The 27,705-nt window shown below is 45.3% G+C and overlaps 1 protein-coding gene across 2 annotated transcripts in view; it reads right to left on the bottom strand.

Moving 5' to 3' along the window:
• TMEM87B (transmembrane protein 87B) overlaps nt 1-27,705 on the bottom strand; it is a 388,295-nt gene that overhangs the window by 19,653 nt on the left and 340,937 nt on the right. For both annotated transcript variants that reach the window (XM_085612119.1, XM_085612120.1), the window contains 2 exons: nt 15,193-15,245; nt 10,293-10,323 (listed from right to left, as the gene is read on the bottom strand). In XM_085612119.1, coding sequence (XP_085468245.1) covers nt 10,293-10,323; nt 15,193-15,245 — 84 coding nt within the window. The remainder of the gene's footprint in view (nt 1-10,292; nt 10,324-15,192; nt 15,246-27,705) is intronic.

The following is a 27,705-nucleotide window of genomic DNA, read 5'->3' as shown; positions in this document are numbered from 1 at the left end:
TCGTTAGCCACCACTGCAACTGGTGTGCAGTGCCCTCCGAGATCTGGACGCAATTGGAAAGATTCCCCTGATGCTGTGCCCACTGAAACTTCAGGTGCCACTGAAGAGCCCGCATATGCCACCAGGCATGATCGACCAGCAGGATGCAGGAGGCAATGAGGCCAAACAGCCTCAGGGTCATTCTGACCCAAACCCGGGATAGAGGCTGAAACATCGGTATCATAGCCTGAATATCCTGGACCTGCTGCTTGGGAGGATAGGCCCAAAACTGTACTGTTTTCAGAACTGCTCCGATGAAAAAGGAGCTTCTGAGAAGGGTTCAGGTGCGACTTCGTCACGTTGACTGTAAACCCCAGCGAATGTAGGAGGTCCACTGTAGTCTGGAGGTGGGCGACGACAGCCTCCGATCTGCGCAGATGAGCTGCGACCACTGCCATCACTTTTGTGAACACCCGAGGGGCGCTGGTAAGGCCAAAGGGGAGCATAGTAAACTGAAAGTGCTCACGGCCTACCATGAACCGTAGGTAACGACTGTGGGCCGGCAGGACGGGGATGTCGAAATAGATGTCCTGCAAGTCCAACGTTACCATCTAGTCTCCAGGGTCGAGGGCAGACAAGACCTGATCCAACGTCAACGTTTTGAACTTCTCCTTCCGGAGGAAGCGGTTGACGTTTGAGATCCAAGATAGGACGCAGCCTTTGTCCTTCTTGGGCACCAGAAAATAGTGGGAATAGCAGCCACAACCTACTTCTGGGGCAGAAACTCACTCGATAGCCCCCTTGGCCTTAACTTCCTGATGGAGAAGGGCCAAGTAATCCTCTGACATGCAATGGAATTGAGGTGGCATGGATGGAGGGGAAGTCTCGAAGAGGAGGTGTAGCCCCGGACTATGTGCAAAACCCACCTGTCTGATGTGATGGTTTGCCAGTGGGGGAGGTGATGGCGGATCCTGCTGCCCACTGGCAACTGGTGGCCCTGAAAAGACAGACTAGGAGGGGTTGGAGGCTGCTGCAGAAGGGGCGCTGGTGGACTGGCCCACCCACCGGCCCCCTGACCCATGACGCTGGGTCTCACGTCCCAGACCGTGCAGGAGCTGAATAGTTTGCACAGACCTGTGGCTCTGGGCGGAACGTGGTGGGGCACCCCTTTCATAGCCACGAAAGGAGCGAAAAGCAGACTGCATGGGACAAGAGGTGGTAGCGAGGCCCAAGGATCTGGCCATAGCCCCAAAATCGTTAAAGAGCTTGATCGCATTGTCCGCTTTGTCGCCAAACAAGAGACTGCCATTAAAGGGTATGTCCAAAAGAGTCGACTAGATATCACCCGAAAAGCCAGTGGATCTCAGCCAGGTATAGCATGGTAGGGCCACCGAAGTTGAAATTGTTCTGCCTAGCTGTTAGAAATGGGGGTCTCTAGTTGGCAACCGTTTGCACCTTTGTCCAAATAGGGACCCTTACTTCTAGTCCGGGAAAGGGGGATACACTCTTAAAATAAGCCCTGCTCACCCCCTTGGTAGCTTGGCTTGAGCAGACAGGCTTATCTCAGAAGCAGTGTGTAAAGCATTTGTGAACACATACAGTAATACAGTGAAAACACTGCAAATGGACACCACACCAGTTAGAAAAATAAGTAATCTTTATCTAGACTTAACACAAGACCAAACAAAAAAAGTCCACAGTACAATATAAAGAATACGACTTTCAAATGGTAGAAATAGGTTAGTTTAATGTAGATGGTAAATGCAACACTTTACTCTCAAAGTACCTTAGATGCGTTACGCAAAGCAAACAAAAAGGGTTGCAGGAAAGGTGATGCGCCGTTCCTTACTCGGGAGTGGATACGTCGATTACCTACTGCTGTGTAGGAGAGTTGATGCGCCGCTTCCTTACTGCGTCCCGATACGATGTGACAAGATGGCACCTCGATGCGTTAAAACGGTGCGATGCGACAACTTGGATGCGATGTGTGCACGCCTGACAGCTGTGCGGCGAACTCGGTGGATTCTTGAGCCGCGACAGGCCCTGCGACACGCTTTTCCAGTGATGCGACGGCAACCTCGGCGGCGGCAATACGCTTCTCCGGCGATGCGACACGCTTCTTCAGCGATGCGTCGGCAAACAGCTGCGGTGGCGGCACGCTTCTTGGGCGATGCGGCAGCAACAGCTGTGGCGGCGACACGATCCTTCCTCGTTGCATCACGCTTCCACCTACCAGCGACACGCAGTCTCTAGAGGTCCCAAAAACAGCAGCAGGCACCTCTCTGCAGGTAGAATTCACAGCAAGGAAATTCAGGGGAGCTGGGGGTGAATCCTTTGTGTCCCTGAGAATTCAGAACAGGCGGCAAGCTCTGCTTCAAGCCCTTGGAGATCTTCCTCAAGATGGCAAAGTACACACAAAGTTCCTTTTCTCCTTTCCTTGGCAATGAGTAACCACTGCAGGCCAACCCCAAACAGCCCAGAGGTAGTCTCCTCCTTCAGTTTTCTTGGTTTCTCTCCTTGGCAAAGGTTCATCTTGATTCACAGAAGTTGTCTAAAGTTCTGGGGTCTGGGCCCCAATATTTATACTACTAAATCCTTTGTACTCTGAAGGCAGAGAGTGTCTGCACCTAGTCAAAACCGGTTCTGTCCTCCCTGGTGCAGCTTCCTGGCAGGAGGTGTAGACAGCATTGTTGAAAGCAGACCTGGCCCAGGTGGCTGAAAGGAAGTCTCCTCCCCTACTCTCTATTCAACCTAGGTCCTATTCAGCCCAGCCCTGACTCATCAGACTGCTGGAGCCAAAGCACTCTCCAGCCCCTTGTCACTCACAAACCAGACATGTAATACACAAACCTAGCAGAGGCATACTGAATGGTTAGGCAACAAAATACCTACTTTCTAAAAGTGGTATTTTCAAATACAGAATGAAAAAATCACCCACACTAAAATATGTACTTTAACACTCTGAGTTCGGGCATACTAAACTTGATTTTCCACCTTGTTCCCTGGGTCAGTTAGGATTATAAGATGTTATAATTAAACTGCCCATTCTGGCCTATGGGAACAAACACCCTTGTAATAGTGAAAAACGAAATTGCCTGTAATTCACCATCAGGACATGCCACCCCCATCAGGGCATGTCCTACCTTTCACATGCAATGCACCCTGCCCACAGGAGTACCTTGGGCCTACCTTAGGGGTGACTAACATGTAGAAAAGGGAAGGTTTAGGGACTGGCAAGTGGGTGTACTTGCCAGGTCAACATGGCAGTCCCAGACTGCACACAGGCTCTGCAATGGCAGGCCTGAGACACATTTTACAAGCTGCTTCTGTGGGTGGCACAATCAGTGCTGCAAGCCCACCAGCAGCTTTTAATTTACAGGCCCTAGGCACACATGGTGCACTGTGCTAGGATCTGACAAGTAAATCAAATAGCCAATCATGGAGTCACTAATCCAGTCTAACAATTTACAACAGGGAGCACTTGCACATTGGCACTGAACAGCAGTGGCAAAGTGCCCAAAGCATAGCAAAAAACACAGGAGGCAACAGAAAAAAATTGGAAGGGAGACCCACGCCAATGGTGCCAGGTCTAACACTAGCGAATCAGCGGTGTCCAGCCTACATCTAATGGCGAACTTCGCTGCATCTCTACCTTCAGCGACTGCGTGGGAGGGAGTGGCCGGGCCTCCTCTGGGCACCGTGGCAGCACCTGCGCAACCGTATCAAACACAGAGTGGGAATAACGGCCCAAAAGACATGTGGTGTTCACTGACCGCCATCCCAAACTGGTGGAAGAAAACATCTTCTCAAGATGGTCCAGCTTTTTGGATCCCCTACCTGGGGGAGCAGTAGGGAATGCACCCTTAGAAGTAGAGGCTTGGATCACCAAGCTCTCAGGGGAAGTGTTGGGAGAGAAAAAGTGGGTCGCCCGGGGCTGCGCGGTGGTGTCGGGCAATCATCCTATCCACAGGAGCCCCTGTGCTGGGCTTGGACCAGGTGCCCAAAAGGATGTCAGCAAGGGCCTCATTGATTGGCAGGAGGGGCTTCAAAGAGGCTGCTGGCGGTTGAAGCACCTCGGTCAGGAGGTTAGTCTTGACCGCCACTGTAGGAAGCTCAAAGTTCATGGCCTCAGCTGCCCTACGCAACACAACTGTGTATAAGGCTCCCTCCTCTGTACCCACGGTACGGGGAGAAAGCATACCAGGGTCTGCTGAAGTATCCAGACCACCGGCATAACCCAACTCTCTCTCCAGTCCGGTTCACTCAACTGGTCAGCTAAAGGGTCACCAGGCGCCTCCCAGTCCTCTTCTGGCTGCCACTCAGGGCGATATGGAACACCAGGATAGAACACTGGCACAAAAGTACCACTTGGCGCTGGATCCGGCGTCAGTCGACGCCAGTCCAGCTCTGTGTCCAGGTCAGGACGGAGGCCGGGATCGATGCCGGTTGGGGACACAACCGGCGTCAGAAGGGGCGGAGGTGTCGTCAGTGGATTTGACGCCGGCGGAGGTGTTGTAAGGTCGACTGGTACCGATCGGGATCTAGGCCTGGACCGATGCTACCTACTGACGCGCAGGGGTACTGCTACAAAATAAATTCTCCGGATCCAGTCTGACTCCTGGGGGTAATTCTAAGGTAAGGAATCCATAACTAATGGTCTCTTTCAGATGAAGACTTACATTTATTTAACATAATTTTCCTGTGCCCAGCCCTGTGGTGCTTCCATAGAATGTCATGTATGTAATGCTCTGTGACTTTATGGGGTTCTGAGCTCGTTGATCTAGAAACCTATGATAAACGATTGGCGCCTGGCACTGAGAGTCACAGCATTGCGATCTGTGAATAAACTTAAAGAATTCAACTACCACAGCCTGTTTTAGCGTGTAATTCACAACATCATTTAGTGACGAGGATGGCCAGACATCCATCTCCAGTAACAGCAGCAAAAATCTTGATGACATCACTCCTCAACATCAAGTAACGGTAGGCCAAGAGTTTGCGACTTCCTACCCCTGCCTCCGCGGCCACGCAGTACTGCTGCACCTAAGAACAGCATCCGCTCACCTTGCACAGAGGGACCTGGCTCCTGTAGTGAAAACAGGATCCCCAGCCTAAAGACAGTTATCAGAGAATCAGCGCAGCCTCACGCGCTGTTAATATTGAACACGTGAAGCAGTTCCTCCTTGCGCCAGCTTCCTTGAACAATTCCCCTCACATGCGCTAGCCTTAAGCAGTCCGGATTCTGCCTCTCGATAGCTGCATGCCCAGGACTCTCTGCCGTAAAAGTCCCCGCCTCCAAGAGCCTGATATTACTGGCAGCTCACGGTGCACCAAGACTTCTGTCACCTCTCATTCCAGTGACACTGCATAGCCGTGCGAGCACCAAGTTATGATCTCTATGATTTTTTGCTCTGTGTGAAGTGCTGTAACTTAGTGTCGTCTATTGAAATGTCAGTGTGACTGTTCATATGGAGCCTAAACCAGCTTATTGACATGCCCCCCTCGTTTCTCATGCAACCTAGATATCTATCAATTGAATGTGAGGATTGGACAGACACACTTGAGGACTACTTGGTGGCACTTCAAAGCACAAGTTTCTGTTCACTCAGGAAACAAAAACTTCTAATAGGTTGTTTGGGTACAGAGGGTCAACATGCGTAAAAAAAACCTGCTTCAAGTATATGACGATAGTGGAGATGACACCGAAGATGTATACAAAGAGGCCAATTGAGATTACAGCATGGATTTGCTAAAGCTGTGAGTAGAGTGATGGATTGTCGCAAGTTTACACAAAGCCAAAGAAATCCTTCGAGTCTGTAGATTAATTTGTTGCAAGACTGTGTGAGTTGGCTGCCAAGTACAGATTTGGGCTGATGACAGAAATGTTGATTAGGAACCAATTAATAGTCCAATGCAGCAGTATAAAAATGCAGGAGAGGCTATTGGCGACCAGCAATCCCACACTTAAGGATCCTTTAAATATCACCAAGCTAGTAGAGGAGTCATTAAGGAGATGCAAATAATTTAAAGCTAAAACATCTCAAATGTGGCGGAATCAGAACTGTTTAATACGGTGAATACATAACTGGTTGTGACAAACAGTAACCAAAGCAAAGGAAATAGTATGAAAGTTGGGGACCCATCGAATTTCTCAGGGAGATCTTCCTCCCATTCTTGTTACAGGTGTTGTAGCAGTTTTCATTTGGGAGACTCAAAAAATAGTTTAGCCACTGGCAAGAAATGTCAAATCTGTGGCAAGAAAGGACATTTTGCACGAGTTAGCAAACCCTCAAACAAATGTGTTGCATCAGTGAATGAGATAAAGGAAGTGGTGGAACATAGAGTTCTGATGGCCTGTGATATGTCTGCTAGAAAGAGGGATGAATATGATATGATGAGGAAATTACTTTCCAAAGAGGGTTATAAAGTAAATGAAAAAGAAAAATCGCATTGATGGTGGATTCAGGGTCACTATACGCCATCATAACCAAGCAACTGTTTGAGTAAAACTTAAATCTACTGATGTAATATTGAAGGGCTATCATGGAGCGAACATTAGGGTAATGGGATGTTTGTCTGCAAAACTTGAGTTTATGGATCGGGAAACCCATGGGAAAGTATGTGGATGTGGAGGGTACGTCCATTTTGGGTTGGACACATTAGTATGACTTGCACATAATTGTAAATCCAAGAGCTGCCAACCAAGTGATGGTAGTGGATGATTGAGAGCCAGGAACAGTTCTGGAACAATTTGAAACTGTGTTTAAGAACAGCTTGGGAGAAACAAAAGAATACCGACACAGAATTGCATTGAGGAAGAATGCTGTGCCGGTGAAGCAGAAGTGAAGAGTATACCTGAGCAGATGAGCAAGGACGAAGTCACAGAGCCTGTTGAGGTCACACAAAGGTGGTCCCCCGTGGTGATAGCACAAAATAAATCGGATGTGTCACTGAGGTTTTGTGTTGACTTACATAGTCTCAACAAGAATGTTGTCATGGATTGTTTCCCTCTGCCAGACCTCAATGAGCTGATTCTGTTGTCTGGGGGAAAGTACTTTTCCAAGCTAGGCCTAAGCATCTGACAGGTTTCATAACGAGCGAGGGGATATTTCAGTTAAACAGGTTGCCTTTTGGACTATCATCTGCCGCAAGTGTTTTCCAGAGACTAATGTCAAATATGTTGTCTGGAGTTAAAAAGGTGGTGTTCTATCAAGACAACATTTTGATCTTTGCAGAACACATTGCTGCTATCACTGATAAATTGTGTGAGGTCTTAGCTCTCATTCCCAAGGCAGGAATGAATTTGCTAAAATTTACATTTTTGATATAGGAGGTCGAATTTGTGGGGTACCTCATCAAAACCTAAATTGAAAATCAGAAACATTGAAATTGAGTCTGTGCTATACTCAATGAAGGTGCCTGGTGTTCAGGACAAACTGCCTTCTTTCATGGGGTTGGTGGAATACTGTTCTAAGTTTGTAGGAGATTTTGCTCGTACAACAGATCACTTGAGAGAGCTGCTGAGGAAAGGTATGAAATTCACGTGCGGGCAAGCTCAACAGGTAGCTTTTGAGCAGCTTAAGGACAACATTGCCAATGAAGGCATTTTGGTTCTATTCAAATTGGCTTGAAGACGATCCTCACTGTGGATGCCACTTCGATAGTCATATTTCAAGTGCTTTTACAGGTGCATGGGAAGACAGAAATTTGCTTTCTGTTTGCTTGCCAACATGGGAAGGAACTATTCAGTCATCGAACAAGAGGCATTAGCTGCTGCCTGAACATCAAACCGTTTTCACACCTTAATTTGGGGGTATCAGGATGACTCTGAGTACATATCCTACGCTTTTGCAGAGGATTTTGAGATCTAATGGCACAAACAATTGTTTTGGACGTTTGGCAAGGTCGGCTATGAAACTACAGGGTTATGATTGTTGTATCGAATATGTGCCTGGCCGGAAGAACACGGTGTCTGCAGAGGAGTATGAATTTGATACCGAGGAAGTGGTTGCAGATGTGGAGGATGCCACTGAGGTTGCAGGAATGTGCATCGATGCAGGATCGGACGTGTGCTATGAAGGGGATTTTTTCCCTAAAGCTGTGGTGAATATGATCAAAGGTGGTGTAAGAAGAGTAAGTACATTTCCAGATAAAGTTAGACTATTTCACAAAGTGGCTGAAGAATTGTGTTTGCTTGGGGACAAACTCATCACGAGGGGCGAGAGGCTTGTGCCACCTTGTGCAGTAATGAACAAAACTATACGTTTAGCGCATGAGGGACATTTGGGTCAGACATTGATGCTCAGACTCCAGGAAAGAGTTTGGTGGCCTGTAATGGATAGTCCAGTGAAGGGATGAGTAGAAGAATGTAAGGTGTGCAAAAATTCAGTGAAGTGGGCAAAACTGTGTGGGGAAAAGGTATGCTCGGTTTTTATAGGCCGTTTTTCTTCTTGCCTGAACATGAGAAGTATGCAGCAGTCTTGGTGGATGAAAAATCAAAGCGGCTTGGGTGACCTTTATGCGGTGTGTAAGCACAAAGGCTACAATTGCAGTGCTGGAAGAAATATTTAGGAGGGAAGGTATTCCCTCGGTGTTGATTACTGATAATGGCATACAACTTACTTCATGTGAAATGAAAGAGTTTCTGAGCAGCACATGAGCAAAACATAACTGTACTTGTTTGTACAACCTACAAGGCAATGGTCAGGTAGAGAGGATAAACCACATGATTACGGAGAATATGGCGTTCGCCAGTGGTGCAGGGTTGGGTGTTCAAAGCGCTGTAATTGACATGTTGTCGGCGTACTGCACCACAGTGAATACCAACAGGGGCATAACCCCTTTGATATAATGCGAAGGGTGGGAAATATGTAGTACAGACAGAAAAGGTAGCAGAGTGGTGTTCAGGGTGGCTGATGGCGGCTGATGATTTTAAAAGGAAAGCAGGAGTAGTCTGGGGAACATTACATGACTGAGGAGATGCTAGGGAAGCACACGTTCATGGGTTTGGTCATTCAAATGAATGAGCGGTGAGATCCCACAGTCCACCAGGATGGTTGGGTGATTTTTTGTGGGTGTAAATTCCATGTTGTGTTTTAGTGTTATCTCTGGAGCTTGGTTCCAGTTTATTCTTGGTCTGTGGTGGGTCTGTCTTTGTTTGTTTCATCTTAGTGTGGTTGTTGTGTTCAATAATGTAGACATGCATTGTATTTATCGTAGCTGTTTTCCTGTAGCCAGACCTGTGAAGCTTCCATCGAATGCCATGTATGTAGTGCTCTGTGACTTCATGGGGTTCTGAGCTTGTTGATATAGGGACCTGTGATAAATGGTTAGTGCATGGAGCCGAGAGTCACAGGATTGCTGTCTGTGAATAAACTTTAAGAATTCAACTACCACAGCCTGTTTCAGCATGTAACTCACAACAGTGTGGGGATCCAATGGGACCAAATTTATTGATGCAGCAGCAGAGTTTGAAATCCTGGACAATGAAGCACTAGTACAAAGAAAATACTGGAAAGAAGAACTTGTCAGACTTCAAATTTGGAGGCTGAACTTGTGGAACCTAAACTGAACACCCTGGCAAAACAAAACCAATGTGAAATGTGTTTAGTGTGCTAGAATTTCTGTCCTAATCCACCATTTATTGTGTTTTGCGCTCATAATCTATGGAGTACCGAACCTAGGATCCTCACTAATCCTAGGCGAAAGAGGGTGATATATCTAGCTTTAAATGTATGAAATATGGTATTGTAAATTGGATGATGTATCTATATGCAAATGAAGTGACATAGATGTAAATAGTGTGATAAATGTTAATTCTCCCTTTGGAGGAAGATTTTATAGGAAACAATCAGGAGCCTGAGTAGATGGAGCAGATACAATTTTACCAACAGATTGTGAGCCATGAAACTGAACAGAATCTCACCTCTATTTGCACAAGGTTCGCTACATGAATGTGTGTTTGTACCAGGGACTAAAGTTTCCCATGCATATACACAAATATGGATATCCAAAGATAATAACTCATGATATATTATGTTGAAAATAAATATGAAAGAAATGCATGCTTTCATGCATCTCAGCTCACCAATGTGATTTATCAACAGAAGAGACATAAAAAAGTTATGAAGTCTAAAACAAAAGAATAGCAATGAATTCACTACAACATCGGATTAATTACCAGCATCTACTTCTCCACAACAAGAACTCAAAACCTACTCAGCACTCTCATCCATTTCATGGGTTTTTCAGTGAAGAAAAGGAAGTGGTGACAAGCTGCAAATATGAAATGAAGAAATCTGTTTAATACATACCTCATCGGAATCCATTAATACTGGAATAGCTCTGAAACAAAGAAAATACAGATTACGTTTTACATTGCAATCTGAACAATCAGTTTGGAAAAATGACCCACCAAAATAGCTCTGGCGTTTTCAGTCAGATTCCTGGATAACAACAAAAGTCTGAGTAACACCAAGAAGGAACTAAGAAATTAGGCAACCAAAACAACTTCATTAAGGGCATGAAGCCAGGGTAACACGGTTTCCCATGATGTCCGAATGCCCTCATCCTTTCCACATCATCTGTCCAAGTAGATAAACATTCAGGTCAGGTGCTGCTCATGCAAACAGACCTATTGATAGAGTACTGAAATTACCAAAACAACATTTGAACCATTGTTTGTAAACCCCTCCTACATCTACTGGGATCCCATTAAGATGAGTAAACACAGACGTTTGAGCCAATGTCGGATTCCAATAAACTGATAGCAAAGAACAGACTAGAACATGCAACAAGAATAGTCATACTTACAGGTATATTCAAAACAGCCTATGTGACTTACATACAGATCTCCCCTGTACGTAAACTGATTTGTGGAAAAGTGTAGACTGACTCTTATGGGGCATGGACACCTCCACTCTGCTTTCAAGCCGGCCCTTTTCAAAGTCGGAACCCTCCTGAATACTTCAGCAATGGCAGCTGTATACCAGTAAGTGATAAAAAGCTCAAGCAGCCTTTTTTGTCAGCAGCACTCACACCTTAAGAAAGAACGACTGTGCTTTTTTTGTTGCGATCAAGGAGTCCCATCTAAACTGTGGAATTTTTTTTAGGGTTCTGACTAGAAAAAGATTCAGGGTAAATTATTTCCAGTTTTATGACGAAATAAAACAAATATTGAAAAATACCCTTTTTGGAAAGAAGGACATGTGTGTAGCACCACCACTTAACTGTGAAAGACTAGGGATGGTTTCAAAACCCAGTGAGCACAGTGATCCCCGATATGTCTGGCAGATGAAAAGCCCAGTGTACCAGCGTTTCACTACCATGTCCATTTTCATTACTATCATGGCAAAACAAGCAGGACAGTGCTACGGATATCTTGTCCATTCAAGAGAGTCAGGTACTCACAAAAAGTTTACCTAGATCCTCCCAGCTCCCCCAATGCCAGAAAACAACAAAATGTCTGAGCATTTGTGAGAGCACCATGGTGTTCCAGAAACAACTTGAAGACTCAGCAGTGAGAGGAGCAGTCGAGGTAAAAGATCGGGAAAATGGAGTAAAAGTGCTGTAGAATTTTCACAGGAACTTCTTGTTACAGGAGAAGAGAAGTCTAATTCTTGTTCCTCGAAAATTCTAGCCTGCATAGAAGACTTACTGTTAAATGTGTGACAATATAGAACTTCTCAAACAGTCCTGTTTTGTGACATACCAAAAACAGGTAAATGAACGCCTAGCGTGAAAACTGGGGCTTGTTACAACAGCAGAGCCTGATTCTCTAAGTATCTCTCGATTTGCATTCACGCCTACACCAATGCCCATAATGCTTTGGGCTGGCCAGAGATATGGCTATGTCTGGGAACTGCCCAAGCATAATGACCGTGGTACTTTGTGTAGAACACGTACTCGGAGATTTAGGTTAAGGCAACAGCTGGGGTAGCTCCATGATACTATTGACAATGGCAATAAAGTGGGCACAGCAGTACATCAGTATGCTTTTGCAAAGTGCGGATAACATTAGTCTTTAAGGGAACCTGAGAAAAAGGTGGTGCACTAGTGTTGGGTCAATTTGCCAGTGCAGGGAAAGCAATGTTACACTTTTGTCGCAGTGGCACCTAAGCAAGAGCTGGCATCAAGAGTGTGTGTCACCTAGTTGTAAGGAGGAGGAGTGGTTTAGAGCAGAGAGGGTAGTCTGGTACAGTCAGTATCAATGGGCTTAAGGACAAAAGAGTCCTTCTCTGATGGTCTGGAGACGTTTAGGTTGAAGAAATTTCAAACTAACCGGATTTGTAAAAGTAGAGAAACAGCTTAAATTTGGGGCCACCTGTTTCCTAGTTATAATCGCCTGAATATTCTATAGGGCAACTATTCAACAAATGGACCGTGAACAATCAAGCAGATTAGTGTCTTACCACAAAGCCTAAATTTGTCTTGTTCAATTGAGAATTGAAAACATAAAAAGCTGCAAATTGTGAAAGCTGTGAAGCCATGACTGATCATGACGAGTGAAAGAAATTGCTTCAGTCTGGAAGCTTCAGACCACTTCACTGGTAAAGGCTGTGGTGGGCATGTGCCAGGCTCCTAAATCGAACTCTGGTTGTGCAAGTTATGACTAGGTACTATGCCTGTGGTTCCAAACATCCAGAAGTGTGAAAGAAAGAATGACAGAACATACTAGTACAAATGATAGGCAGCACAGCCCCAGCTCAGTCTGCCCTACTGATACAAAGCAGTGATTTATGTTTAAAAAGTTGATCAAGAAATTTACTATTTGAAATTTAGGGTGCTTCTACTGTTTAGCACTTATAATAATGACTATCAGTAGCACACACAAACAACCATGACTAGCCTCTACGATCTCAGACAGGAGTAACTTCTCAAAAGGTTGCATGGCTATCACATGTGGGAGTCAATATTCTCTACACAGTTGAGAAGCTATTAGTGATGGCAAACAACCACAGATTGAGTAAAAAACTTTGGAAGGAGATAATTTAGCATCCCTTATAAGGACATAAACTGTATATCCATATCTTACCTACATTCATAATCATTCTTAAACAAAAGCTGAATATATGGCATCTGCATTGGAGCCGGAAACTTCTACTACGTTCATATGGAACATTTGTGAATATTTTTTTAACTGTTACTTAGGGTAACAAACCGCACATCTAAAATATGCTTGAATGTACACAGAAATGTTTGCAACCAAGAAAAAAACAAAACAAAAGGAGCATGAACTAGGCAGCTATGTGACTCTTCTTTACTGGAGGCACACATCATAACAGGAAGAGAGCCTACCCGTAGCTTATGGCCTTCCAGCTCACCCTACATTATTTAATGGCCCAATTGTCAGTCCACAAAACTAAACATTTAGCCCTAAATCACCATGCCTAGATGGAGCAAGAGTAACAGGGAAAATATCAAAGGGCTAACTCAAACTGGTAACTCGCGAAACATCGCGAGATCATGTCATGATTTAGCACTCCATGTTTGCGAGTGCCATCGTTACTAGAAAGTGTATCGGTGGTAGAGAGCGTCAGGAAGGAGGTAAGGCTCTAGTACACCCGGAGACACAGCTGACTATGTTTTAGGTGCGGTGTGATTGCGGAATTCTGATGTAATGTTGGTTTTTGTCTTGCTAGAACACAGTGGAACGGTTATGCTGCACATTGTAGAACAAAGCTGAGCGGTGGATTGTAAGCCCTCAGGCTACTTGAAGAGGTATGGACATCATCTGTGCGTGTTCTTGACCATAGCATTGGGGAACGTGTTTCTTATGAGACATGCGGTTTCTATGGTGTGTGTCTTGTTAGGTTTCTGCTGCTTTTGGCGCAAAGTGGCAAGTCTCATAAGGAGACCCACGATTGTAAATAGTGGCATATCACACACATATCGATGGCATGAGCACAGGGTCTCTTAAACATCAATGGGTAATCACGCAGCAAAGGTGGCATGTGCTAAAATTGGCACACAAGGTTGATTGTTATTACTAAATCTCATTCCATGAGATGTGAAAACAATGGATTAAAAAAAGTCTTGAACCACTGATGTACATTAGTTGATTATTGTTTATTTTCAACAGGTTTTCCCATGACGAAGGGACAGTCGTCCCGAAATGCACTGAGCGCTGTTTCTTCGAATGCTTTCATCACTTAATGATTGTCAATTTACTTTGTGAATGTTATGAAAATGTTATTATGAAACGTAACATGTACTGTATGAATATTACTTTTTTGAACATTCTATGAATAACATATAAGAACAAGTATAGATATATTCTTGAGCAAAACAAGAAAAGATTGCTTTAAATCAACTAAGACGAATAGTACATATAGCTGTGCACGCTTGAGCCCAAGTTGCCTCTGGAACTTGGCCACTGTCACTTAAAGGGCTAACTACAACACATCTCAATCATAAACGACCGACAAATAACCAGCAGTAGCCCTAAACATACATCCTCCTATCCGCAAAATATAGCAGATAGCTAGAACAATGCTTCATGCATCCCTTCCCAACCATGGTATAGGGAATGCACATTAATGCCAAGCCAGTGCATAGGGCAGCTAACACAGCTTATCAACCACTGCGTATGGTTCTTAATGCCGCTTCCTGCAAGTGGTCAGAAACGCTAATTACCAATCCCCAACAAGTGCATAGGGTACCATCTCTTCAGGCTTAGCACACAGTTTGACTTGCACACACTGCTCTCACTAAACAAGGACGGCATGACTAATGCTGCCACATTGTCTAAGGGTCACCTCCAGACAGGACCAAGAGAAAACCCTTAAAATATGCACGTTAGCACAGACAAAAGAAGCACAAACCTACATGCAGCACACAGACATCCACCGCACATCAAAATCCATGTAATCAGTAGCCGCTCTTAACCAGAAAAACACTAAACAGAGGCATAATACCTAAAACCAGACCAGTGGTACCCAATTTAGCACCTTAACAACCTCACCAACAACAACCATGGTGCCGACCTCCCTCTGGTACCCAGATTACAGTTCGTCATCTTCTATCTTGTAGGTATAGGAACAATACAGGCACAGATAAACTAGGCCCCACTTGCTTCTCCAATACAGCCTGCAGGAAGCATTAACCTTGGTATTGCAAAGAGCACAACCATTTCTGGACTTAATTCAACAGCCTCAGTTGTTCAACAGAAGTCTAAAAATGATTTACTAAAATTTCAGTAATAAAGATACTTACGCATCTGCAAACGTTGAAGGGATATTTTCCTCTACCCATTTCAAATCTTCTTCCTATAGAAAGACGTTAATCACAGCATTAGATAACAGATTTTATGAGTAGCTGTGTTCCTTATAAGTAATTGTTTCTTGGGAGACTTGAGGATTTCTGCGCTCCATATCCTATGCTGAACACAATTTCGCTGATATGTAGTTATGAACGCTGGAAATCCGTATCGAAGTAGGCTTTGAAATGCTAGTCAGCTTATCCGAGGTAAAGGGAAAGGATGATTTGAAGGAAAATCAGGAAAGGGATCAGTCCATGACAGACTCTGCAGGAATGGAGTTGATGAAAGCAGAAAGATTTTGTGGTATCATCAAAAGCATTTGCATACTTTATTATAATATAACCTGCGATAATATCTCTTAGTGCACCTAACATAATGAATTTGCTTTGATTAAAACATGCAGCCTCACAAATACTGAAGTATTCTGAAAAAGTCATCACTTAATCCTAATATACTGTCCAGCTGATGGAGTATGAGCATCAGTGGTGCATGCATTAAAGAGTGCTTACAGGCTATTTACAGCAATCAGTCATGATACAACGCAACAGAAACCAACACAACTGCAGTCATTGAATACATCTTGACATCTCAGTTAAAGGTATTACCTGCTTACCTCACTCAATCGGGCAGCCTTTTTTCCTTTAACATTAATGTTGGATTACTTGTTGAATGTTGGATTACTTGGTGAATATTGCCTGTGTGACTAGACAGGCTTTGAGGTCCCTCAAGTGTATTTTAGGTCGAGCATGTGCAGCACATGCGCTGCTCTGCGAGGCATGCTATATTGATGTATGGCATACAAGCTCCGCCCATTTCCCACCCATCTTATCAATTGGCTCCTGTTACTGTCCTTGAGAAATCGTTGCTTTTCATTTGTAAATAGGCTTAGTCCCTCCTTGGTACCACCTTATCTGCTTTTGCAACCTCCCATAACGACTGTACTTTTTACTTGAGTGGTTACATGGTCTGCTTTATAACTTGGTCATTGAGCACTATTTTCATGAATGTATAATGTGGGACAATGGCGGCCGCTTCTTGTATTTGTAGCGCGGCCACACGGCACTCGTGGGACAATGGTGTCCGCTTTTTGTATATGCAGCACGCTATGTGTACTTTAACTTTAATAGTGGCTGCCCCACACAGCACTCGCGGGACAATGGCGGCCACTTCTTGTTTAAACTTTCAAGCTGAGGGCTGTGCCCGCTTCAGGGACACCAAGCTTTCTTTTTGCAGCTTTTTTTTTTTACTTTAATACTCAGCGTGACACCCACTTCAAAGACACCGCGCTTTCTGTTTTAGTTTTTTTTTTCTTTACTTAAATGCTGAGTGCGAAGCCTACTTCTGGAACACTGCACTCTGTTTCAGCTTTCCCAACGTGCCACAAAGCCACAGAAACGATAAACAAGCATTTGCAATGCAATAGGTCTGGCAATTGCGAGATTTTGAGCTATTCGCATTGTAAATGACAATGCCTTTTATTTATGTTTAAAAACCTGCAATAATAAAAGGCAGTGTCATTTACAATACCAATAGGTCAAAGTTTAAAAAAATGCGTGACCTATTGCATTGCAAATGCTTGTTAATAATGAGACCAAACTGGGTCTAGTGAAGTGTTCCTCTTCATCAGTGATGGTTCAATGTGAGGTGCCCCAAGGCACCCTTATGTACCCCCGAAATAAAACCAGATGGTCTGCTCATGGCCTTCTCAGAACAAGCGCCTGTAGTATTTCACGGGGCAAACATTTATCCTTAAGAACCTCAGTATTGTAAAAAGACGGGTGCTCCAAAAGAAAATGTGGTGAGACGGCACAGTGCACACAAGTTGTGATCAGGTGGAAAGAAACAAAATACAACATCTCTTAATCATGATGTAAATAGCTGCAGTCTATAGAGTGGGTTAGAGCACAGATCTAAATAAACCCAATAGTCCATCTATTATCTGAATTTAATAAATGCAGTCCCAAAATGAAAATATATTTGATGTTTCTACCCCGGATGAAAAGGGGTTTCATCCGAACATAATGGATGCACAGTGAAAGACATGACAGTAGATAGTTATTAATATACTGAAAAATGGGATAACCGAGTCAACTAAAAGGTCATTAATCTCACCACCTCTGTCCACACAGCATATGCTGCTGAAACTGCCAAAAATGTTTGAAAAAGATGTTTAACACTTGAAAGAGATTCTTGTAAAGAAAAAAAAGCTGGAGTAGCTGGACCTAAGGATATGTGATCGCTTCCTGTGGAGCTTACCAGAGGAAGAGAAGAAACAAAATATATTTGGGTGAGGGTCTGAACCTTATAAAAAATGGCCTATAGATAAACTAGTACAAGAAGGGGGTGGTGATGGACGGAGCATCAGAACCAATCAAACACTCACACCCAGTCAACAGATCTGGGTTTGATCCATCACCGTTCTTTAGCCCACTCTGCCACCCCAGTTCAGACATGGTCATATGCAAATCAGTCTGACCCTGTGCCTCATGGGAACAGTCCAGCCCGAACTGCCAAGCCATGTCTTCCCTGGACCGGAAACAAGCTTCCTAGGACCGGTTTCTGGCATTTCAGCCGTCTTCAGCCAGGCTTGCTTGAATCCAGTGGCAAAGTGAGCAAGGGACTCACGTCTGAGCATACCCTGCCAACTTATGGCGAACAAAGCGGTACAGGAGGGGGTGGTGATGGACGGAGCATCAGAACCAATCAAACACTCACACCCAGTCAACAGATCTGGGTTTGATCCATCACCGTTCTTTAGCCCACTCTGCCACCCCAGTTCAGACATGGTCATATGCAAATCAGTCTGACCCTGTGCCTCATGGGAACAGTCCAGCCCGAACTGCCAAGCCATGTCTTCCCTGGACCGGAAACAAGCTTCCTAGGACCGGTTTCTGGCATTTCAGCCGTCTTCAGCCAGGCTTGCTTGAATCCAGTGGCAAAGTGAGCAAGGGACTCACGTCTGAGCATACCCTGCCAACTTATGGCGAACAAAGCTGAAATGCCAGAAACCGGTCCTAGGAAGCTTGTTTCCGGTCCAGGGAAGGCATGGCTTGGCAGTTCGGGCTGGACTGTTCCCATGAGGCACAGGGTCAGACTGATTTGCATATGGCCATGTCTGAACTGGGGTGGCAGAGTGGGCTAAAGAACGGTGATGGATCAAACCCAGATCTGTGGACTGGGTGTGAGTGTTTGATTGGTTCTGATGCTCCGTCCATCACCACCCCCTTTTGTACCGCTTTGTTCGCCATAAGTTGGCAGGGTATGCTCAGACGTGAGTCCCTTGCTCACTTTGCCACTGGATTCAAGCAAGCCTGGCTGAAGACGGCTGAAATGCCAGAAACCGGTCCTAGGAAGCTTGTTTCCGGTCCAGGGAAGGCATGGCTTGGCAGTTCGGGCTGGACTGTTCCCATGAGGCACAGGGTCAGACTGATTTGCATATGGCCATGTCTGAACTGGGGTGGCAGAGTGGGCTAAAGAACGGTGATGGATCAAACCCAGATCTGTGGACTGGGTGTGAGTGTTTGATTGGTTCTGATGCTCCGTCCATCACCACCCCCTTTTGTACCGCTTTGTTCGCCATAAGTTGGCAGGGTATGCTCAGACGTGAGTCCCTTGCTCACTTTGCCACTGGATTCAAGCAAGCCTGGCTGAAGACGGCTGAAATGCCAGAAACCGGTCCTAGGAAGCTTGTTTCCGGTCCAGGGAAGGCATGGCTTGGCAGTTCGGGCTGGACTGTTCCCATGAGGCACAGGGTCAGACTGATTTGCATATGGCCATGTCTGAACTGGGGTGGCAGAGTGGGCTAAAGAACGGTGATGGATCAAACCCAGATCTGTGGACTGGGTGTGAGTGTTTGATTGGTTCTGATGCTCCGTCCATCACCACCCCCTTTTGTACCGCTTTGTTCGCCATAAGTTGGCAGGGTATGCTCAGACGTGAGTCCCTTGCTCACTTTGCCACTGGATTCAAGCAAGCCTGGCTGAAGACGGCTGAAATGCCAGAAACCGGTCCTAGGAAGCTTGTTTCCGGTCCAGGGAAGGCATGGCTTGGCAGTTCGGGCTGGACTGTTCCCATGAGGCACAGGGTCAGACTGATTTGCATATGGCCATGTCTGAACTGGGGTGGCAGAGTGGGCTAAAGAACGGTGATGGATCAAACCCAGATCTGTGGACTGGGTGTGAGTGTTTGATTGGTTCTGATGCTCCGTCCATCACCACCCCCTTTTGTACCGCTTTGTTCGCCATAAGTTGGCAGGGTATGCTCAGACGTGAGTCCCTTGCTCACTTTGCCACTGGATTCAAGCAAGCCTGGCTGAAGACGGCTGAAATGCCAGAAACCGGTCCTAGGAAGCTTGTTTCCGGTCCAGGGAAGGCATGGCTTGGCAGTTCGGGCTGGACTGTTCCCATGAGGCACAGGGTCAGACTGATTTGCATATGGCCATGTCTGAACTGGGGTGGCAGAGTGGGCTAAAGAACGGTGATGGATCAAACCCAGATCTGTGGACTGGGTGTGAGTGTTTGATTGGTTCTGATGCTCCGTCCATCACCACCCCCTTTTGTACCGCTTTGTTCGCCATAAGTTGGCAGGGTATGCTCAGACGTGAGTCCCTTGCTCACTTTGCCACTGGATTCAAGCAAGCCTGGCTGAAGACGGCTGAAATGCCAGAAACCGGTCCTAGGAAGCTTGTTTCCGGTCCAGGGAAGGCATGGCTTGGCAGTTCGGGCTGGACTGTTCCCATGAGGCACAGGGTCAGACTGATTTGCATATGGCCATGTCTGAACTGGGGTGGCAGAGTGGGCTAAAGAACGGTGATGGATCAAACCCAGATCTGTGGACTGGGTGTGAGTGTTTGATTGGTTCTGATGCTCCGTCCATCACCACCCCCTTTTGTACCGCTTTGTTCGCCATAAGTTGGCAGGGTATGCTCAGACGTGAGTCCCTTGCTCACTTTGCCACTGGATTCAAGCAAGCCTGGCTGAAGACGGCTGAAATGCCAGAAACCGGTCCTAGGAAGCTTGTTTCCGGTCCAGGGAAGGCATGGCTTGGCAGTTCGGGCTGGACTGTTCCCATGAGGCACAGGGTCAGACTGATTTGCATATGGCCATGTCTGAACTGGGGTGGCAGAGTGGGCTAAAGAACGGTGATGGATCAAACCCAGATCTGTGGACTGGGTGTGAGTGTTTGATTGGTTCTGATGCTCCGTCCATCACCACCCCCTTTTGTACCGCTTTATAGATAAACTAGGCAAATTAAGAGGGATCGATAAATCTAAACCAGGTTTGAAAATGAGGTTCAAAGGATACCCTACAGCATCTTAGTTAATGCACAAATGGTCATATTAAAGCATCATAGGTGATGCACAAATGGTCATATTAATGAAAATGGTCCATAGATCCTCAAAAGAATATAATGGAAGGTCAAAAATAGCCCTCAAATGCCCTCAAGAGACAAGTATGTATACTTAACTAATGATCACATAGCACTAAATGCAATGAATGAAGCTAGCAACGTGCTAAATAGACACAGAAGGGCAAGCAGTGTATGCGAACATGCCTTGGCTCCAAGAAAAAATGTTATGATGAAAACTGTGCTACAAATGAAACCATACAGTTGTCTGAATTTTGTCAAATTAATTTTACAAGTAAGCAACACAATTAATTTTGCTAATTAAACAAAACAGGAGACTAAAAACTAATGGAGATTAAGGAAAGACTGCATCAGGGTATGCTTTCACACTTCGGGCGAAATCTTTCTAGATACAAATGGGACTACATCTAAAACCATTACAGATGGCTGTTTTCTTGGGCAGATAAAATTCTAAAATGAAATAGAAAAAAATCATTTTGCACAACAAAACACCAGGCTCAAAAACTGAAAGCAAAAAACTATATTTGGACATGCTGACCCTACTGAAAGCTAGTCGATTCAAACACAAACAGACAAATTACAAAAATTAACACAATAAGAAATAAAAATATATAATCAAAATATATAAATCAACCCAGCAAAAATCACACAAACCCAGTAAGACAGGTTAACATCATATATTGGGTTAGGTTATGTGACCTGAAAACAAATCAATACAAAATTGGTAATATGTATCCGCTCCCTCAGTTATTGAGTTCATTGCTAATACAATTCCCAGAGTCCATCCATTTGCAATCAAGGGTATTCAAAATAAAAGTAATATCTCCAACATGTGGCTTAGGAACTATTTTTTCAATCACATGCCACCTTGCATAAGTAGAAGAATATTTTTTTTGTCTGGAAATGGCCACACATTCTCTAACTGTGCCACATCTGATCCTATTGCAATACTGTAAAATCTGTGATTTCACTTTGTGGGTGGTCTGAACTATGTGAAGATTGCATGGGCACCATACAGCGGAGATAATATCAATGGAGTTATAATTTGTGATTTTTTACAATAAAAACATATTAGTGTCGTGACGGAAAAATTGGGCTCAATACAACAATTTGTATGCTCTGCTACCATCACATTTGTATTGCCCTAATGTAGGAGAAAGTCCCCATTGTGACTCGACGGTTGGCTGCTCTTGTATAGGTAACCTAGCTCTGACTACACAACCGCAAATATTTATATCCCTCTTGAATTCAAAACGAGCCTCATCAAGAGTCCCCAACTCTGAAATCTTTGTACTGTGTAGCACTTGTTTAGTGCTAATTTCTGTTTGAGGTGCTACGATTGGAGGCCTCTTTCTCGGTGGAATCCTGAACTTTATCTCATCCCTTCTTTCAGTCTGTGCCCCATCATTAGTCCCTTTCCAACAAAGCATTGATGTGATCTGCTTCCAAGAAGTGAAAGCTGACAGAATGCAAAAACAAGCTGATGGATGGAATGCCTGAATTAATCTAATCCACTGGTAATCGCTCGGGCCATCTTAGTTTGGCCCTGGCCATATGCAAATCACTAATGACACTGCCTCTCATAGAAACAGACCAGCCCGAAATGACAAGCCAGGCCCTCTCTGAGCCGGAACACAAGCGACCCAGAAATGCCGGCATGGCCTTTAACTTTGCCCAGAGCAAAGCCTTGCTGGGCAACATAAAGAGAACAAGAAGAACCTCATAAGGATGCAGAAAGGGGATCAACCTGTTTGGATGCAAACCAGGCCACAACTTTGCCCTAATGGCACGCGTATATTTATCTTGGTTGAGGGACACCTGGCTTCCAGAATGACACCAGAGATTTCAGGAGGATAGTCAAAAAATATAGTCGCTCAATCTCCATGCATGAAAGCGGAGCATGCGCAGGTTCGGGTTTTATGTTATTTTTAAAAAAATTATAGAGAGCATGGCTGCCGCAGCAACGGGGATTTCCAGCATTACACTATTAACACAGAAACACATTAAATCAAAGACGGAGGCCAGAGCACAACATAAAAGCAGCAAGAAGTCTAAACTACAAACTAGTTTTAAGCTATTTCCCAAAAACGAAGATGGTTCTGCGTCTTCCTTAAGTATAAGGGCAGGTCGTTGCATAGGGCCGAAGCAAGAGCTCGAAAGAAGCAAGCTCCTGTGCTCATTGTTTTAATGCTAGGGGTAAGTGCCAGAGTCAAATCAGCCGAGCAAAGAGCTCTAGTAGACGAGTAAGGTTGCATTAGTCCAGAGAGAATAGGAGCTCTTAAAGCATTCATTATCTTGTGAGTAATGCACAAGGCTTTCAACTGCATTCATTTCTCTACAGGCAGCCAATGGATTTTGCAAAGGAGACCAACAGCGGAACAGAATTTGGGGAGAGAGAAGAGTAACCCAGCAGCTGCATTAAGGACAATCTGTAGCCGTTTCATGGCAGATCTTTGGGCCTCAAACAGAAAATATTACAGTAATCAAGGCACAACATAATTAGATACTGTATTATCATGTGCTGGACTTGAGGGAGAAAGAAACCAATGATTGGTTTGAGTCTTCTAAATCCAGCCAAACCCATGGGCCCAAAGGCATTCCAAAGGGGTAGGCCCACTCAAAAATGAGATGCATGGCCCCCTAGAACTCACGGAGTTGGGTGGGAGTCGCTCCAGCTCTGGTAAACTCAGGGAGGCGAGAAGTGAATCCTGAGTCAGGCTTTGTTTTAGAGGGAGCCTAGAGTGACGTTGTTCCCATGTTCGAAAACCTGGACTAGCGTAGTGAAGTGTAAGAGCTCTCCGACTTTTTAAATTTCTAGGATCACTTGTGGGACTTACCAACGACTTTAAATGCAATGACTAGCACCTGAAATGACTCCATGAACGGGCCTGGGACCTTCTCGAGACCAGGCCCTTGAGTGTTATGGAATTAACCATCGTTGGGTGTCTAGGAGCTTTAAGGAGCGCTCCCTCAGTACCTTGTGATTCATCACATGGCAGTCCTCTAGTCTTGGAGTCGTGGTCCTTCTCCAAGCGCCAAAGGCAAACCAGATAAGGGTCTGTTAGACATCTGTCTCTTACAAGAACCATAGGGCTTAAATCCCACTGGTTTGTTGGAGGGACATCCTTGACACTGGGAGAAAAGTCTCGGAAGAAGAGTCTCAACAAATTGAAGTAAATAAATGTACTGGAGGTAGCTCTCTCTGAATCTGGGCCTATATATCCACCACTCACATCACTTCTGGCACAGGGGACACCGACGTGGATCCGAACAACGCTACCTACTGGCACACACAGGTACTGCTCGAAACGTTTCTGGAATCAGTCTGATGCCTGGGGATTCATTCTGAGGTAAGGAATTTGCAGCTATAAGTCTCTACCAGATAGAGCATTACTGCTCTTCTGGTCGATACTCTAACTGGATATTCCTCACCCTACAGTAGATACCAAGCAGTATCTCCCCACAATGGGAAGTTAGTGAAGTCGACTCAGACCAAAGTGTCTTGGACAGCTGAGTGTGTTAAGTGTCCTTTCCATTTGACCCAGTTGTCAAGGCAGTAGTGCTGCATGAACTTATTAACTAATGCCTACATTGTAGCCTGGAAGATATCAAGTACAGGCATCTATTGTGCCAATACAGTGATAACAGCGTTGGACCTTTTGGATTGGGCCCTTAGGCCTTTCGAGGACTGCTTCTGGGCCAGTGTGTAGCAGAGCTCAATGTGTAAGACTATCCACCCGAAAAGAATTATCTTCTGCACAGCCATCCCTTTCTTTGCTCCAGAGAACCCCACAAAAACTAAATGTCAACTTGGTGGTCCTTGGTACAAATCAATATAAAAGCTCAAAGAATGTTTGGGGTTCTACTGAGGAGTTTCTCCTCCTCTTTTGAGGGGTTAGGGGAAGCAAAGAAAGCTGCTCAAGTGATCGATTTTCCTATTTGAAAGGAGGTGACGACTTTTGGTAAGATGGCTATCCGAGCTCTTAGCCCAAGTTTATCTGTGAAAAATGATGTGTAGGAAAGTGGCACCAACAATGCCTGCAGGTGACTCATGTGATGAGCTGATGTGATTGCAATGAAGAAAACTGCATTCAAAGTCAGGAGATGCAGCTATGCATAGGCTCGAAAGGCATCTGCATAAGAAATATTAGGACCAATCTAATGTCTCACCATAGCATCACAAACAGTGTGGGAAGGAACACGAGTCAAACGTTTGATAAATCAAGAACAGTTGGTCTGGCAAATGTAGGAAGGGTTATGGGCAAATAAATAATTTAAAAATAAAGTGCCCACTGCAAGGATATCCTGAACTAAGGACAAAATTAAAAAAAAGAAAGTCAGACAACTTCTAATGTAGGGGGTCGATGCCCCAGATACCACACCACGTTACGAACAAGTCCCCACATAGAAAGATTTAATGGATGGGCGCCTGGCAGCGAGGATAACATCTACCACCTCCAGCGGCAAGTGAACAGCAGTCAGCTTTGACTGCTCAATCTCCATACATTAGAGGTGCAAATTGGGCAGATTATGGTGGAGCACTGTGTTCTGCAGCTTAGACAGGAGATCCTCCCTAAGTGGTTGCCTGACTGGAAGGCAGCTGCTCATTCTCAGAAGCTCCAGGTACTACATTCTCCTGGCCCAATCCGGAGCCACCAAGAATACTTGGGACCTGTTGCTCCTGGTCTTTTGCAGAACTTCAGGCAGGAGATGTAGAGGCAGCAAAGAATACAGGAGTCTCTTGTTACATTGCAGGCGGAATGCATCTAATGATTGTTCTAGTGGAAACTTCAAAGTGCGAAACTGCTAACCATGTGCGTTCTCGGTGGTGGCCAGAAAAAATAAAAGATCTAGCCAGGGTTCTTCCCATTGGTGGAAGACACCACGTGCCACCTCAGTATGTAGACATCACTTGTGATCTGCAAGATCACGCCTATTCAGCTCATCCTCTCTGCAATTAGAAGGTTCTGCCAGGAGAGTGGAAACCAGAAACATGTCCAGATGCTTCAACCACTTAGAGGAGCAAAGCCTTATGGCACAGGACCGAGGCAGTGTTGTTCATTAGAACCTACACCAGCCTCACCCTGACAGAAGGCCTTCAAGGCAATATGAATAGCCTGCAGGTCCAGAAGGTTGATATGGAACCAGCACTCCCCTGGAGCCAAGAAGTCAATGATATTCACCTCTCCCAGGTGAACCCCTTTCCTAGCACCGATGCATCCGCCTCCACTGAGAAATCTGGTTGGGAAGGAGAAAGAGCCACCATTGCACATATTAAGCTGTCTCACCCCAAAACCTGGATGATGTTGAAAGAAAATGTTGATGCTGGGCCCACTGGGGTTTCAGATCGCACTGCATGGCTCACATTTGCCACCTGGCATAGATGACAAAGTCGATGCATCCTCATCTGTATCTAGGACTGAGCCTGAAACATCGGGATCATAACCCGAATGTTCTGGACTCGCTGCTGCGATGAAAAAGCCCTGTAGTCCACTGCGTTCAGAATCACCCCAATGAATGGAAGCCTCTGTGACAAAATCAGATGGTACTGTGGCTTATTGATGGTAAAACCTAACAATATTGCCAATTTCTCCATCAACATTCTGTCTGGAGCCCGCCTTGAGCTGCTAGTCATCAAGGTATTGGAACAAAGAGACTCACAATCCCTGAGGACGGGCAGCAGTCATCAACATCACCTTTGTGAATACCACAGGCCAAAAACTAGCATCCTAAAACGTAAGTGTTCCTGGCCCACCTTGGACCACAAGTACCGCCTGAAGGACTGTGAGATGGGTTTATAATAATACGTGCCCTGCAAGTTCAATGACACCATTCAGTCTTGTGGGTCCAGAGCAGACAGGATCTGATCCAATGTGAGCATTTTGAATTTATCACTCCACAAGAAAGCTTTCAGAGGTTGGCAGTCCAAGACAGACCTGAGCTTGGCCATCCTTTTTGGAATGGGGAAATAGCAAGAGTATTATCTCTCACCATATTCCAAGTTCAGTACCCTCACTATGTATCCCTTGGGCAAGCAACAGGCATACTTCCTGTAGCAGGATTGACAGATAATCTGTTGGGAAGAGTGCCAGTGCAGGAAGAATAGTGGGGGGTGAGAAGAGGAATGGTCTCTGGCTTAACAAAATGTGAGGGGGCCCGCTGCAATATATGCTGAAGGGGCCCCTCGTAGTCACATAAGTAGGGGCTGAGGGGGCCTCTCTAGTAAGCCTTGAAGCCCCACGCACTGCTGGGGCTGCAAGGGCCTTTGTTATGTCCCTGGGAATTGTAGAGTATACCCTGTTTGTGCAATTTGCAAGACCCATTTGTGGGACAAAATGGATCGCCACCCAAGGAGGCAGGGCCAGATCCGGATATCCACCGGGTCGACTTGCGCAGCTAAGGACAAACTAAAGCAGTTTGCTGGCTGTTGTAGCAGGGGACAATAAGTTGGAAGATGGGTGGCCCTGCTGTCCTGCACAGTGTCTGTTATTGATGAACCAGTAGCCTGGAAAGGACTGGGTTGTATACGGTGTCACAGGTTGAGAAGAGTATTCCTACCTTAATACCAGCTCCCTGGAATAGCTCCTGAATTTTGGGAATTGGTGGGTAAATTGTCTAACAGGGATCAGTAGCTCTAAAAAACATGCCATAACTCTGTTGCCCATGAAGCGTTCTAATAACGAGTTTCCTCCTGTCCCAAGAGGAGAGACCCAATACCCTTTAGCAACGATGGTCCATGAGAGTCTACGAATGACAACCGCTTAAAATGCCCTACCAATACAATCTGTGGTGTCCAGGCTAGTGCGGATAACATACTTTGCCATGTCCTGCCCATCATATACTGAACCAGAGAGACCCTAACATCCTCTGGGACTGCCAACTCAGTGTATAGGCTCAACAAAAAGACCATGCTTACAGAACGCAGCGCTAAACTGGCTGAGGGAAACATGCTTTTGGATTCCCCATAGACAGTTTTATTCAGAAATTAATTATGGATACGCCTGGTTCGGTGAGGCCTGTACTACAACAAGTCTCTCTTGGTGAGAAAATCCAGGTCACAGGGCACCGCTCTATGTCTGTCCACCTGTTTACAGGTGGAC

Source organism: Triturus cristatus, chromosome 6, assembly GCF_964204655.1.
Source record: "Triturus cristatus chromosome 6, aTriCri1.1, whole genome shotgun sequence".
In the NCBI taxonomy this organism is placed as follows: domain Eukaryota; kingdom Metazoa; phylum Chordata; class Amphibia; order Caudata; family Salamandridae; genus Triturus; species Triturus cristatus.
This window is presented reverse-complemented; position numbering and strand designations above follow the sequence as displayed.